This window comes from Dipodomys ordii, unplaced genomic scaffold (genome assembly GCF_000151885.1).
Source record: "Dipodomys ordii isolate 6190 unplaced genomic scaffold, Dord_2.0 Scaffold133, whole genome shotgun sequence".
Classification (NCBI taxonomy): Eukaryota; Metazoa; Chordata; class Mammalia; order Rodentia; family Heteromyidae; genus Dipodomys; species Dipodomys ordii.
Window position 1 is genome coordinate 2,593,363 of NW_012267349.1, and position 14,475 is coordinate 2,607,837.

Sequence of the window (14,475 nt, forward strand, 5' to 3'; positions counted from 1 at the left end):
TAAAACAAAAAACTGGTTCTTTGAAAATATAAATAAAATTGATAGACCTTTGGCAAGATTAAGAAGAGAGGAAACCCAAATTAACAAGATCAGGGATGCCACGGGAAAAATCACAACAAATACCCAAGATTTCCAAACAATTACAAAGAACTGTTTTCAAAAGTTATACTCTCTAAAGGAAGAAAACCTAGCAGAAATGGATGCATTTTTAAAGAAACTGAGCCCAAAACTGCCCAAACAAGTAGGAAATCAATTAAATAAGCCAATATCTTACGACAAGATACAGGAAGCAATCAGAAGTCTTCCAACAAGGAAAAGCCCAGGACCAGATGGATTCACAATGGAATTCTATAAGACCTTTAAAGAAGAACTAATACCTGTACTAAGCTCTTCAGAGAAGCAGAGAAGGAGGGAGCTATCCCAAACTCATTCTGCAATGCCAATATCACACTCATCCCCAAACCAGGCAAAGACCCAACCAAAAAAGAGAACTACAGACCAATCTCCTTGATGAACACAGATTCAAAGATCCTTAACAAAATTCTAGCTAACAAAATCCAGAAACACATAAAAAAATGATACACTATGACCAGGTAGGCTTCATCCCAGAGATGCAGGGATGGTTTAACATACATAAATCAATAAATGTAATCCAACACATCAACAGAGCCAAGGTCAAGAATCACATGATTATCTCCACATATGCCAAAAAGGCTTTTGATAAAATACAACATTCATTCATGTTAAAAAGTTCTGGAGAAAATAGGAATAGATAGAACATTCCTTTAAAACAATAAAAGCCATATACGACAGACCAATAGCCAATATTATACTTAATGGGGGAAAACCTACAACCAATTCTCCTAAAATCAGGAACAAAGCAAGGATGCCCACTGTCTCCACTCCTCTTCAATATAGTCCTGAACCCTTAGCCAGAGCAATAAGGCAAGAAAAAGACATTAAAGGGATCTGCATAGGGAAAGAAATTAAACTATCCCTTTTTTGCAGATGACATGATACTATACTTTCATGATCCCAAAAATTCTATCCCCAAACTCTTAGAAGGATACAAAATCAACCCACAAAAATCAGTTGCCTTCCTGCACACTGACAATGTACACACAGAGAGGGAAATAAAGGAAGCAACCCCATTCACAATACCCCCCCAAAAAAAGATTTAGGAATTAACCTAACAAAAGATGTAAAATAACTATTTAATGAAAACTATAAAAACTTAAAGAAATTACAGAAGATACCAGAAATGGAAAGACCTTCCATGCTCTTGGATAAACAGACTTAATATAGTAAAAATGGCAATACTGTCAAAATGTATATATAAATTCAATGCAATTCCTATTAAAATCCAATGACGTACATTTCTGAAACACAGAAAACAGTCCAAAAATCCATATGGAACAATAAAAGACCTAGAATAGCCAAAATAATTCTAGGCAAAAAAGACAACATGGGAGGGATCTCAATGCCAGACTTCAAACTCTACTATAGAGCCATAATAAAGACAGCATGGTACTGGCACAAAAAGAGACCCGAAGACCAATGGAATAGAAGATCCAGAAATAAAACCACATGCCTGCAGTCAGCTGATATTTGACAAAGGAGCCAAAGACATACAGTGGAAGAAACAGCCTATTCAACTACTGGTGCTGGGAAAACCGGGAGGCCACATGCAGAAAACTAAATGTGGACCTCAGCCTATCACCATGCACCAACATCAACTCAAAATGGATTAAAAATCTTAACATCAAACCTGAATCTCTGAAACTACTGCAGGAGAGACACTTGAATTTATAGGCACAGGCAGGAACTTCCTGAACAGAGTCCCAGGGTCACAACAAATTGGAGAGAGACTTGACAAATGGGACTACCTTAAAATAAAAAGTTTCTGCATAGCTAAAGCTACAGCAACAAAGCTAGAAAGACAACCAACTAATTGGGAAAAAATATTTACCAGAAATATATCAGACAAGGGGTTAATATCCAGTATATACAGGGAACTCAAGAAACTAATCCCTCCCAAACCTAACAAACCAGTTACTAAATGGGCAAGGGAACTAAAGAGAGACTTCTCAGAAGAAGAAATAAAAATGGCAAAGAAACACATGAGGAAATTTTCACCATCCCTGGTTGTGAAGGAAATGCAAATAAAGACAACCCTGAGATACCACCTTACCCCAGTCAGAATGCAACGACAAATGCTGGAGGGGATGCAGAGAAAGAGGAACCCTATTACACTGCTGGTGGGAATGTACACTTATACAACCACTTTGGAAAGCAGTCTGGAGGGTCCTCAGAAAGCTAAATATTGACCTCCCTTATGACCCAGTCATACCATTTCTAGGCATCTATCCTGAACAATAGGAACCAGTATACAAGGACACATGCACCTCCATGTTTATTGCAGCACTATTCACAATAGCCAGGATATGGAAACAACCCAGATGTCCCACCACAGATGAATGGATCCAAAAATTGTGGTATCTATACACAATGGAATATTATGCAGCCATTAGAAAGGACAAAATAATTGCATTTGCAGGGAAATGGATGGAGCTAGAAGAAATCATGTTGAGCATGGTAAGCCGAGAGCAAAGAGACAAATGGCACATGGTCTCCCTGCTAAGTGCATGTTAAATCCAAAATGTAAGGTGATATACAAAATTAACAAGACTTAAGAAACAAAGGACTTCCACTCATCTGGTTGAATCACTACTAAATAGCCCCATGCTGCTGATCACATATATGGTATATATGTGCACACCAGAGGGAAACCAGGAGGATGACACAGAACTAGAGGGAATCAGGGAAAAACATACAACAGCAGGACCCATCAGCTGCACTGGACATTGATCAAAATGAACTAAGCAACTCAATGGCAGTGATGGAGGGAATGAGTGGGAAAGAGGGAACAGCTGACACTGTGCAAAACAAAAGAAATGTACATATCACCCAATGTGGAAGAAATAACTGTATTGCAAAGCTCATAGAACTCATAAGTGTGATAGACAATTTGCCCCGTGAAAGTTAGAAAGTGCTTGTGACTTTAACTAAGCATCACTATCCAATAATAGTGTGAAATTTGGGAAATTATGTAACCACTCAATCACAATAAAGAATTTGAAAAAAAAAAAGATATGTAAGGAAGGCATAGGTTGAGACCAGGGCACTACAGTTGTTAACAAGCAGGGCCACTGTATGTTGGATCTCCTTGGAACCAAGCCGTACCTGGCCTGTGGTTACGTAAAAATCCTTTGCAGGGGCAAGTCATATTTGAGAAACCTTGTGCTGAATAAAGTTTAATGTAAAATGACAAATTTAGCTTTATCTCAAAAAAAAAAAGACAGGAGTGAGACTTGTGTGCATTCCTGGATTCATTAAGTGTGGGTGTCCTTTTGTAAGCATTTGAGATCCTCATGCATATGGAGGTGGTGGTTCATCAAGGTACCATTTCACAATGAGATAGGAAGTATGTGCATGACAGGTTTGTGGTTCGAAGTCAACCCAAGCAAAGAGTTCACAAGCCTGACTCAGAAAAATGACTGTGTGTGGTGGTTTGTACCTGTCATCCAGCTATGAAGGAGGTATAAGTGTAAGTAGGAGGATCGCAGTCCAGGCTAGCAGTGGAAGAATTCTGGGAAAATAAAATGAAAGGGGTAATGGGTATAACGTAAGTAATAAAGTGTCTATCTAGTAATTGCGAGGCCTTGGGCTAGTTAACACTTTGGTACCACCCGCCCCCATACTTGGATGAAAATTTAAGGGGAGCTTAGAAGTCTAACTTGTTTTTCATATACTGTCAAAAGTTGGTGTAACATCAAAGTATAGTCACAATGCAGCAGAACCTGCATTTTCTCACAAGTGTTTGGAACAGACTGTTTACTCTTTTCTACCCCCTTACCAACCAAGCTGTTCCAAGGGGAATCTTAGACATGAAAATTTCTATATATGTATTTTCTTTCTTTGAGAAACCTAATAAACGTTTTACTTTTTTACTTCACCTTAATGTAGTCTAACAATGAAATAAGATCTGTTAAATATCTTACGTACTGCATTATTTCATTTCTTTACAAAGTGTCCACACAAAGAACAGATAACTGAATCACCGAAACATATATCTCAACAATAGTGCACTAGATACCACATTGATTTTTCAGAATAAGAAGAAAATAAAAGCTCACAAAGTCTACAGGATTTGATTCTGGCTCAGAATTTTTCAAAGTAACAAAAATCTTTAAAAGACATGGTAAGCTACCTAATGACATTCAGCATGCACACAGTCTTGTCTTCTCCTGCCCCATCCTCTTCAATCCTCTCTCTTTTTGGGCTCCTCAGAAAGAAAAAGAAGTCGCCATCCCTCTTGTTGGCGGTAGAATTTATTCAGTAATTTACTTCTCAGCCAACTGCAGCCATTGCCCTTGCCTCTGGGCACTTGTTCAAAAACACAGAAATGAAATAACAGATCGGCCAGACCCAACACAACTCCCCAGCCACAACCCTATTATCTCTGGTTCTGTCACCCCCATTAGGCAAAGGCCTGGGAAACTGGATGGTGACAGCACAGTATTTATGCAAGCTGAGCATCTCCATAGCTCCAGGCTTTTTGCCAGCATCCCTCTTCCTCTGGCTGCTCCCTGCGCAGGACGACAATAAATGAAGCTGGGGTGTTGACTCCTAGGCCTGTGTTGTCTACCTCACACTGCTTAAAGAGCTTCCGTGACTTTGTGCCTGGGAAAGGTTTCTTTAGTTCCAGGAAAACCACCACTAAACAAAGGAACCCACTTTCCTATTTGTTAACCACCCACCTGTGAATGGATGTGGTTGACGTTGCAGCGTGCAGATTACTGAATCACAAGACTAGCTCAATTACTAGGAGGATTTGGTTTCCTGTTATTTATAGCTAGCCTATTCAGGTCAGACCAAACAGAGAAGTTGCTTCATTTAATATTAGTCGTGTGTGGTCTCTGTTGAGCTGTCTCTAAACAGATTTGTCCGGACAGGATGAAGGCAGAGAAGAGGGGCTCTGCTTTATCGAGAGCAAATCAATTGTCAGTACCTACTGAAACTCCTTTTCAAACCACTGGCTCACGGTGCAAATATTTGAGGAGCTATAGAATTCAATCTCTTGCTGGTGAAGTGTTAAAATAGAGAAGTTGCAGGCTCCATGGTAAAGGAGAATCCAGAAAAACAAGGATCCTCTGTTGTGGCTGGCTTTAGAGAGTGGTGACTTTTAGAGAGTAGACTTTGCCTTATGTTCTGTTTGCATTCCATGCACCTGTTCAAGTTAGCCCCTCAATCACAATCCTGTGTTGCTTAAGGGAGGTGTCCTCTAAAAGCCTGACCTTATGACATTTTGTCATTGTGCAAACATTGAAAGATGGACTTCCACAAACCAAGAAGTTTAGGATGTCAATAGGCCCTATTGTCTTTTAAGACCACTGTTTGCATTGTTACTGAAACGTCATTATGCAGTGCATGACTGTCTGCCCTTGATCAGCAAGTAATTCTGAAAGAACATAAAATTTGGGGTGATAGTACTCAATTTCCTACCCCACCTCAAACTCCTTTTTGCACAACTGGATGGTTTACATGGCTAGAGTAAGATCAGATGGTGTGAACTCCACCCTGTTTAGAGCAACTGATCAGCTATCTTTGTTCCTTCTGGATATCTGACAACTGAGAGAAAGCCCACCTTGTCAAAGAAGGCATGTATACCAGGAAACCATCCTTGTCCTAAGCAGCGATGGATTTTTCCCCTCAAAAGCATAGGATCTAGTTCAGGGTAATGCAGTCCTGGCAAGAACTGTGTGCATGTGAAGATTTTGCCGGGGATGTGTGCGGGAGAGGATGATCCCATACCCCTTTCAGATGAGGGTGGAAACACATAATGATGAGAGATGGCTTGTAATAAATCTATAATTGCTGCTATTGCTTGCTGATTGAACCCTAACAGCTCTTTCCTTTGTTTTCTATATCAGCTCACACCCCAGACAACAGCTTTCTGGGGTTTGTGGTCGAGCAGCACCTGAACTCCAGTGACATTCACCATATTAATGAAATCAAAAGGCAGAACCAGTCCCTTGTGTATGGCAAAGTGGATAGCTTCTGGAAGGTGAGTCAGCTCGTGTGTGTGTGTGTGTGTGTGTGTGTATGTGTGTGTGTGCGTGCATGCGCGCATGCCTTGCTCTCTGAAAAGAAGCTTATTGGATAATTTAATTTAACTTTGATCCAGGGAGTAATCAAGCCAAGTGCCCAGGGCTTAATGGGATCTGCTTATACATAAACAAGAATGTTCAGGGGTTTGTTTGCTCCAGCTCTTGGGCATCTAACCAAGCCTGTTAAACATGTCCATCATTACAGCGGTTTCAGAAACCCTTCGGCTCTCTGTATGTCTCTGGAAGTGACATACCAGTTTCTTTTACCTCTTAGATAGGAGCCCCCCCATACCTGTGGGTGTCCATATTTATAGATTCAGCCCACTGGGGATTCAAAACATTCTACAAAAAAAGAATTGTGTTTGTACTGGACATACACATTTTTTATTGTCTCTTAATGAGTTATTTTGGGAGATCATAGTTCCCAAATAGTTTGCTTTTAGCCTGACATTTTTAAGCTTGACTTTTAAAAATGTGTTCTTGTGTATACACAGTACATAACTGAATGTGGTGAAGTTGTCTTTGGTAACCTAGTATACAACCTGACTCATGAAGACACAGTGCTTCCTCATGTAACTCTGTCCTTTGCTACATGGACAAAGCTGAACTGTCCATGCTCATATTCTGAAATGTTTTGATCAGTTATGAGTTTTCCAATAGATGACTGCTAAACGTTACAAATAACACTGACTTGGGACCTCACTCAGCCACCTACCCATGTACATTCTAACCTAGAAATAGTGTCAGTTGGTCCTCACATAGTAAATGTCTGGAAATTAAGATTAATTGAAGACTTGTTTGGTTGTATTGCTTTAATTTCCACATTTCTTAACAAATAGGATCCTGAGCATAAGTGAACCTTCTGGGCATTGGTGTTGATGCAGGACCATCATTTCATGAGATCTGTGATCTCACTGCAGTGTTCACTTAAGATTATGATCCATGCCTAAGTGGTTACCTTGGAGGCTTTGCTCTGACCCTGTCAGGAGAACAATGCTAGCCCCGGAATCATAATCTGTGGTTCAGACTTAAGCAACTTACCAGCACATGAAGGGTTTAACCCATAAAATGGGTAAAAACTACCATGCAGAGGAGGCCGCCCCTCATTAGTTCCTGTGGATCCTGTGATCTTGTTAAACTTGAGGTTCTTATTCGACCAGCTAGAGTGAGACCAAGACTCTCCCCTGCTCACAGGAGCCAGGCAGGTCATTCATATGTGCTGTGTGGCCTTTCAGTAGCACAGTGGGAGGAGTTCATGCTTCTGTAGAGTGCGTGGCCCTCACTGACCAATCAGTGACTAAGGAATTCTCCTTTTTCCTGACCTTTGCCTTCCTGCCACTCTTGTCAGGCCGGCAGATCTTGTGTCACTTTTTGCTACCGCGAATGCCTGACTTGCTGTTCCCACCCCACTTCCATAGGCACATTTGCCAGTCTTGTTCCTTCTCCTCCTTGCTGCCTGGTCCCCAACTAGGAGCATGCCTCTGATAAGCATTGGGCTCTGAGTTAATAGAAGAACCATGTGGTCCACTGTCCTGATCTGTGTATCCAGGCACCTGCCTGTCCAGGTGGCTTAGCAACCCAGAACATTTTCAAAGCTCAAGACTTAGGCTTCTCTTCCTGCTTCTTGTCTTGGCTTCATTTTTTTTTATAGAGCTCATCCTAGGGTTTCAGGGATGATTAAATGAGTTAATATATGTACATTGCTTAGCATAGAGTTTGACACAAATTAAATCTAAATAAATCATTAACTATTGTTCATATCATTACTAATGCCAGACTAGAGATGCCACCGTAGGAATTGGTGGAGGTTAACTTGGCGGGGGGGGTGGGGGGGAGGTCCATGGTAAACACAAAACTGCCCAGAGATACTCAGATTCCAATTTTTCATCTATATCAGCAGTTGGCAAACTCTAGTCCATGGACCAAATCTAGTCTATTATCTGTTTTCGTAAATAGCATTTTATTGGCACACAGCCATGGCTATTCATGGTCTATGGCTGCACTAAAATTGTAGAGTTGAGTAATTGTGACAAAGACTGACTGACCTACAGAGCCAACAATATTTACTATCTGGCCCTTTCCAGAGCAGTTAGCTAACCTCTGAACTATTCAGTGGCCTACATAAACCCTGTATCTCTCAGAGGACATGTTTGGCCAGCGGTCTCTGGCACAGAGTTCAGCAGAGACCTTTTTAGCTCATTTCAGGGTTGTTGAAATGTTGATAGATAAGCAATGCAGGAAGAAATGAAGTGTAACTTCAGTGAAATTCTGGTCACTTTGAGCCTGGTACCTCTTAGGCATTCAGCAAAAGCTACTAATGCACTGGTAATAACAGAGGACAATAGCCGGGGAGTCTGTGTGGCTCAATAGCAAAGGCCCTGGATTTGATCCCTAGTATATGCTAGGCTCTGTATTCCAGGCCCTGCACTGTGGCAAGGAGAGGGCTTAAGTTGGTGGAGAAATTTACTTCCACTTCTTGGAGCAGTTGATAGCCATGGCTTAAGGGGATGCATGCTGGTGTCTTTTGAGAAAGTGAAGGCAGCTGTTATTCTCCTTAACCATCCTGGCTTATAGATGAAGAAGGAGCTAAGACAGTGGAATGATGACATGGCCAAGGACTTGTAACATATGCACTGGCAAAGCCAAAGCCAGTCTCTACCCTCACCACTTAGAAACTGGAGTCCTTGCTGCCACTTGCTTGATTGAGCTGTCCCTCCTCCATTAATCTGGAAGGCGGTTTTGTGTTTAGAGTCCAAAAGGAAGGTCTCCATGAATGACTTGAGTGTACAGCAAGATCCCTAGGCAAATACTAGAGTGACAGGTAATCTGTTGTTCCTGGCTGCTTACCACATAGATGGCCAAGTCAGCAACAGTTTTGCAGCCAGTTCTACAAAGTAAATAGACCTTAAGAAGAGTAATTCAAAGTATTTTCTGGCTCCAGATCCTAGGCCCTGGCTTAACTGCAGCCTTAGCCTGCTTAAAAACAACCAAGGTGAACCAATCTCACCTGAATTTGGAGAACAGCTTTTGTCCTAGATCTCACTGTGTGGTTGTGAGCTAGTCCATCCAATGGCACATGTTTTCCCTATAGGCCTGAGAGATAGGGTACAAGAACTTCCAGAAACACAATGCAAAGTTCCCCTGCCTCCTGCTCTTTTCTGATCATATGTGAGAAGCCAGAGTGATCTTTCAAAAAATAAGAACTGGATCTTGTTACTCCTCTACCCACAGTCTCCAATGGCTTTGTTTTCAACATACAACTTACATTTATCATGAAATCCAGCCTCAGTAGTGGGTTTAGGGAGCTAAACATACCTTCTCTGAACCTACTATTACTATCTTTAGTTTCCTCACCATTGCCACACTTACCCTTGCACACCTGTCACTTCGTCTGAGAGGATTTCCAGGCCAGAGCCCCTGGGACCTCCATGTCCCATAGCTGCTGTCAACGAGACGTTACTTTCCCTCTCTGTTATGGTTTGAATATGAAATATTCCCCACATGCCCCATACATTGACCACTTGGTCCCAAGCTGGTGGTGCTAGTTTGGGAGATAGTGGAAATTTTAGGAGGAGGAGTCTAGCTGGAAGAAGTGGGTCACTGGGTAGACAGGGGCATGCTTTTGAAGGCTATAGTAACCTGGTCTCCAGCCACTTCATCTTTCTGCTTCTGTCTGCCATGAGGTAAAGAAGCTTGTTGCCCACAACCTCTTACTACCATGATCTGTTCAAGGATATGGGGCCAAACAAGCAGGAACTGAGCCCTCTGAAACCTTCAGCAAAATCTTTCCTCTGTTTCACTTGTTCTCTGGGGCAATTTGATCACCATGTCATACAAACAACTGACTCCAGTTATTTGGAGTATGATCCAGTTCATTGTCATTCTGTTTCACTGTCTCTCTTTACTTTCTATACTATAAGCTATATGGAGTAGCGGTAGGGGATTGGACCTGTTTTGTTCCACCTACACTGCCTGGCATTCAGTAACTACTTAAGAAGTGAATCTCCCTTTGATCTAGCTTAAATAATGATTTGTCTTGGAAACCTGGGATTCAACTTGAATTGGTTTTTGCTTTGGACTATTTCCTTGCTGACCCTATAGAGGATTCTAGGGCCTTTAGAACTCAACAGTGAGGTTGGCAGTGAAATGACATGGGAGGATAATTTTGCATAAGGGGTCAGGGGCCTCGTTCTGGGCCAGCATTCATGTCCTGAGTGATTTGAGACAGGTGACTCCAGCCTTAGTTTCCATTCTTGTATAAATGAAGGCATTGGTTGAAAAATGAGAATGAATTATGGATACATGCAACAATGTGTTTGACCTTAAAATAATTAAAAGCATTCATGCCATATGGTTTTTCTGGTATAAAACTAGAAAGTGTAAACTAAATACAGTGACAGAAAGCAGATCAGGGTTTCTGAGGCAGGGCTAGTGGGAAAATGGTTATGTTCACTGTTTGGGGTGTGGCCATGGCTTTCTATCATATGCCTATGTCAACACATATAAAATTATTCCTTATAAATGTATTCAGTCCATTATATGTCAAATACCTCAAGAAATATGTGAAAGAATAAATGAAAGTTAGCAAATTGCAGGCTATGGGCAAAATCCTATTTGTGGCCTATTTTTATACAGACTATAAGCTAAAGATAGTTTTTATATTTTGAAAGCTTTTTAAAAACACAAAACAGTGCATGACAGAGCCTTTATGTGTTTCCAGAGAATCTAAAATATTTGTTATCTGACCCTTCCCAGAGAAAGCTTGCTGACCCATTGGAGAAGGGCTGTAATTACTTACCGGTGTTCTTTGGGCTTCTGTAGTCCAGCCACTATGAGAGGCCCAAGGACAGGCACAAACCCCACCAGAGAAGCTCTGATTATCAAGGCATAGGTTAGGATTTTCACTAAGTTAAACTGTTTAAAACCAGTCAAAACCAATTCTTGTAAGTCTCTACAGACCAGGTGACCCTGGAATCTTAGACTCCCACCCCCCCCCCAAAACCATGTAATTATCTAGCTCACTAATTTGGTTGACTTCGGCTTATTTTAAATTAATGCAAAATGGGAAATAGGAGTCATTTAGAGAAATGCTGCTGGGTTTGATAGGAGAAATTAACTGCTCTTAGCTCATTGTTTTAATGAACTACCAAAGACCTTTGCAATTAAAAAAAATGTACTTATATCCTTGAACACTTCTTTATAAGTAGGTTAAAACATGTCATCCTGTTTGCTTTTATAGAAATAAATGAGATAGGGGCTGGGAAGTTGGCTCAGTGGTAGAGCGCTTGCTTTGCGTGCCTGAGGCCCTGGGTTCGATTCCTCAGTACCATATAAGCAAAAAGAAAAAAAAAAGCCGGAAGTGGCGCTGTGGCTCAAGTGGTAGAGTGCTAGCCTTGAGCTGAAGAGCTGAGGGACAGCACTCAGGCCCAGAGTTCAGGCCCCACAACTGGACCAAAAAAAAAAAAAAAGAAATAAATGAGATAAATTTAACCCCACCTTATGTCAAATCAGCATAAACATTTTGAAATCATGAAATGGGAATTTGGATTTGTTGATGGCTGTCATCAAAGCTCTTGGTTCTCATTCTAGCCACAAGGGCCTTGGAAGATAAAGGATTTCTGGTTTATTTCCCTTGGGAGACATGTTGAGCAGAAAAGACTTGGTCATGGTCCCTTGGAGACTGTGCTTGCTGGACACATGTCAGAGTCCAAGATATGGGTGGAGAAAAGGTATCCCCTTAAGGCCAGCCATTCATCAAGCTGTGATCACACTGTAGAACCACATCCTCAAATTCAAGTGCCAGCCTGGGGTAGGTTAGGGAGGAACAGAGGAGGCATCTGATGCAGAGGGAAATGTCAGAAATAAATCAGTGCTTTTAAGATGGCAAAAGTACAATTCAGAAGACTTGAATGACTTTTCAAAAATAGTATTGGCTTCGTGCTGATGGTAACCTAACCCATGCCACTTCTATACATAGTATTTGATGGGTGTGTTCATGCAGGAAGAAATGGAGTTCAGAAGACCAGGGCAGCTTTTCTCATCTTGTTTTCCTGGTTGAATATTTCCCACTTCAGCAAGCTTTCTGCTATCTTTTTTTTTTAACTCTGCAGTTTTCTTGTTGATTGGCAGAGAAAATAAGTTCTCCCTGGCATACCCTGTCCCAGCCTAGAGATCACAATGTCTTGGGAAAACAGACTTCCCAAATCTGATGGGGGCACGCCCTGCCCTGGCTGCTGTCTTTGGCATTTGTTTGCCATCTGGGTCTCACTTTCCTCATCTATAAAATGAGGCAAAGGACTGGATGTTCTTTTGTTTCATTCCCCAGAGCTTCATGATTCTATAAACTCCTCCTTGGCCTCCTCTACTTCTTGCACAAACAAGGGCAAGGAGGAGATAGCCTCTGGGTTCACAGTCCATCAGAAGTAGGGCAGAGCCAGAGAAGAAGTCTGAGTGGAGGAAGGAAGTACATGGGCTAGGCCCAGAATTTATGGAATCGAATGCTTGAGGAATGGATGGGCTCTCTGTGACTTAGTATCTACCACTGTAAAAAAGATTAAACGGATTCATTGACAGTAATGCTCACGTGGTCAACAGTGTGGGGCCTGCTGAGAATTGATCTTGGACTTCTCATCAAAGCATAATGCAAAGAAAGAAAGGACTCTTTTCCTGCCTGTTTGGGAATACTAAACATGATGTCTGTCCCTGCCACACTCAGGATATTAGCCCCTTTCTGTCTTGTACTGGTGAGTACAAGACTCCTGAAGAGTTGGAGTGTGACCACACTGAATGAGTCCTTTCAGTTCTTTGGGCCTCTGTGTTCTTACCTACAAAATGGGTGGTGATAATATCATCATATCTACATTAGAGTTCTTGTAAAGAACACTCATGTTTCCCCAAACCATGTAAATACATTCTGAGAAATGTGTCATTTGGTGATTTCATCGTTGTGCAAATAGCATAAAAGGGTATAAACTACTTGAACTAACCTGGCTACAGTGTCACTAGGTTACATAGTCATATGGAATATTAGATTGTTGACTGAAACACCATGTGGCTCAGGACTGTATAAAGCTATTAGAATAGTGCCTCATGTATTAATATCTATTAGTTTTCCTGCTACTAATGATTGTCTAGGAAAACCAAAGCCCTTTTGATTAGAAGTACTAAAATGTGGAGAGACTCAGAGACCTGAATACTGGTTGAAGAAGCTGGTAGCCCAGGGAAAAAAAGGCTTAATTGTGGTTGAGTGGGTGAGTCATTACCTGATGATGGAGAGTCAAACAATGAGGGGTTAACCTCCAAAGGGCATAGAAATCAGGCTGCATCGGATGCCCCCAGTTTTCCAGGAATATCAGACAAGGAATAACTTCAGAGATGAGCCACCCAGAAGGCCATTAAGCCCCTGCTGCTGTTGGCTGAAAGGATGTTAGCAGGGCTTCTGAAACGTATCTAATGCCAGGGGATATGGGGCTGTCTTAACTGTGAGATCCCTGGCAAACCATGCTTTCTGCCTTTGTAGAATATGGGTGGGAAGTAGCAGGAGCAAACGAAATGAGAGAACATTCCCCAGGGGAAAGCTTGGCCACAGGCTGGCAGTATCAAAAAAATAATGTTGCCCACACTGTATTTTTTATCAAGATAGAGCTACATGCCTAAAGCAACAGAGACAGCCTTTGGGCGCTCATAGGCTAGCACAATATTTTTTAAATTGGAAAATTTGCCAGATGGGGGAAATTCATCTGCAAAGCCAGAATTCTCAGCCTCCTTTGAAAATTTAGATGATGTAGCAAATCGAAATCTCATGCTTCCCAAGCCCAAGACTGTCTGGAGCCAACATGGACAAGCGTGCTGTAGTCTTCCTATGATGACAATCCTTTGGAGATCCTTTCTAGTCTCCGTAACCTCTTTGGCTCCCACAAGAATTTGTGTTTTTTGAGTTTTGACAGAGAAGCCAGGAAGCAGCCACCTTATTGTCCAGTTCTCGGGGAGGTCACAGGCTTCCTTGGAAAAGAAACAGAGAAGGAACTTGGAATGGAATAACTTCCATGATTCAGCAAGGCCAAGTCATCCTGGCCAATTAGAGGCCTCTTATGAATTCTGTCAAGTTTTGAAGGCTACAGGCAGGTGAAAAGGAAAACCAAGGCCCATCTTTCAGCATGTAACACCAGAAGGAAGTATGGATGAGTGTTAGTCTTCCTGGTGCCATTCCTTTAAAGGCCAAACATGGTTCAAACCTTTGGGTGATGTACTGTAAATTAGAGGAATCTACTATATATTCTTGCTAGACCTGGCCCAAAAAGAACAC

At 41.6% G+C, this 14,475-nt stretch overlaps 1 protein-coding gene across 4 annotated transcripts in view; it reads left to right on the forward strand.

Annotated features, from left to right (window-relative positions):
* The window catches only part of Mgat5 (mannosyl (alpha-1,6-)-glycoprotein beta-1,6-N-acetyl-glucosaminyltransferase), a 372,666-nt gene that overhangs the window by 267,064 nt on the left and 91,127 nt on the right, over positions 1–14,475 (forward strand). For all 4 annotated transcript variants that reach the window (XM_013030834.1, XM_013030833.1, XM_013030831.1 and 1 more), the window contains exon 11: positions 5,994–6,127. In XM_013030834.1, coding sequence (XP_012886288.1) covers positions 5,994–6,127 — 134 coding nt within the window. The remainder of the gene's footprint in view (positions 1–5,993; positions 6,128–14,475) is intronic.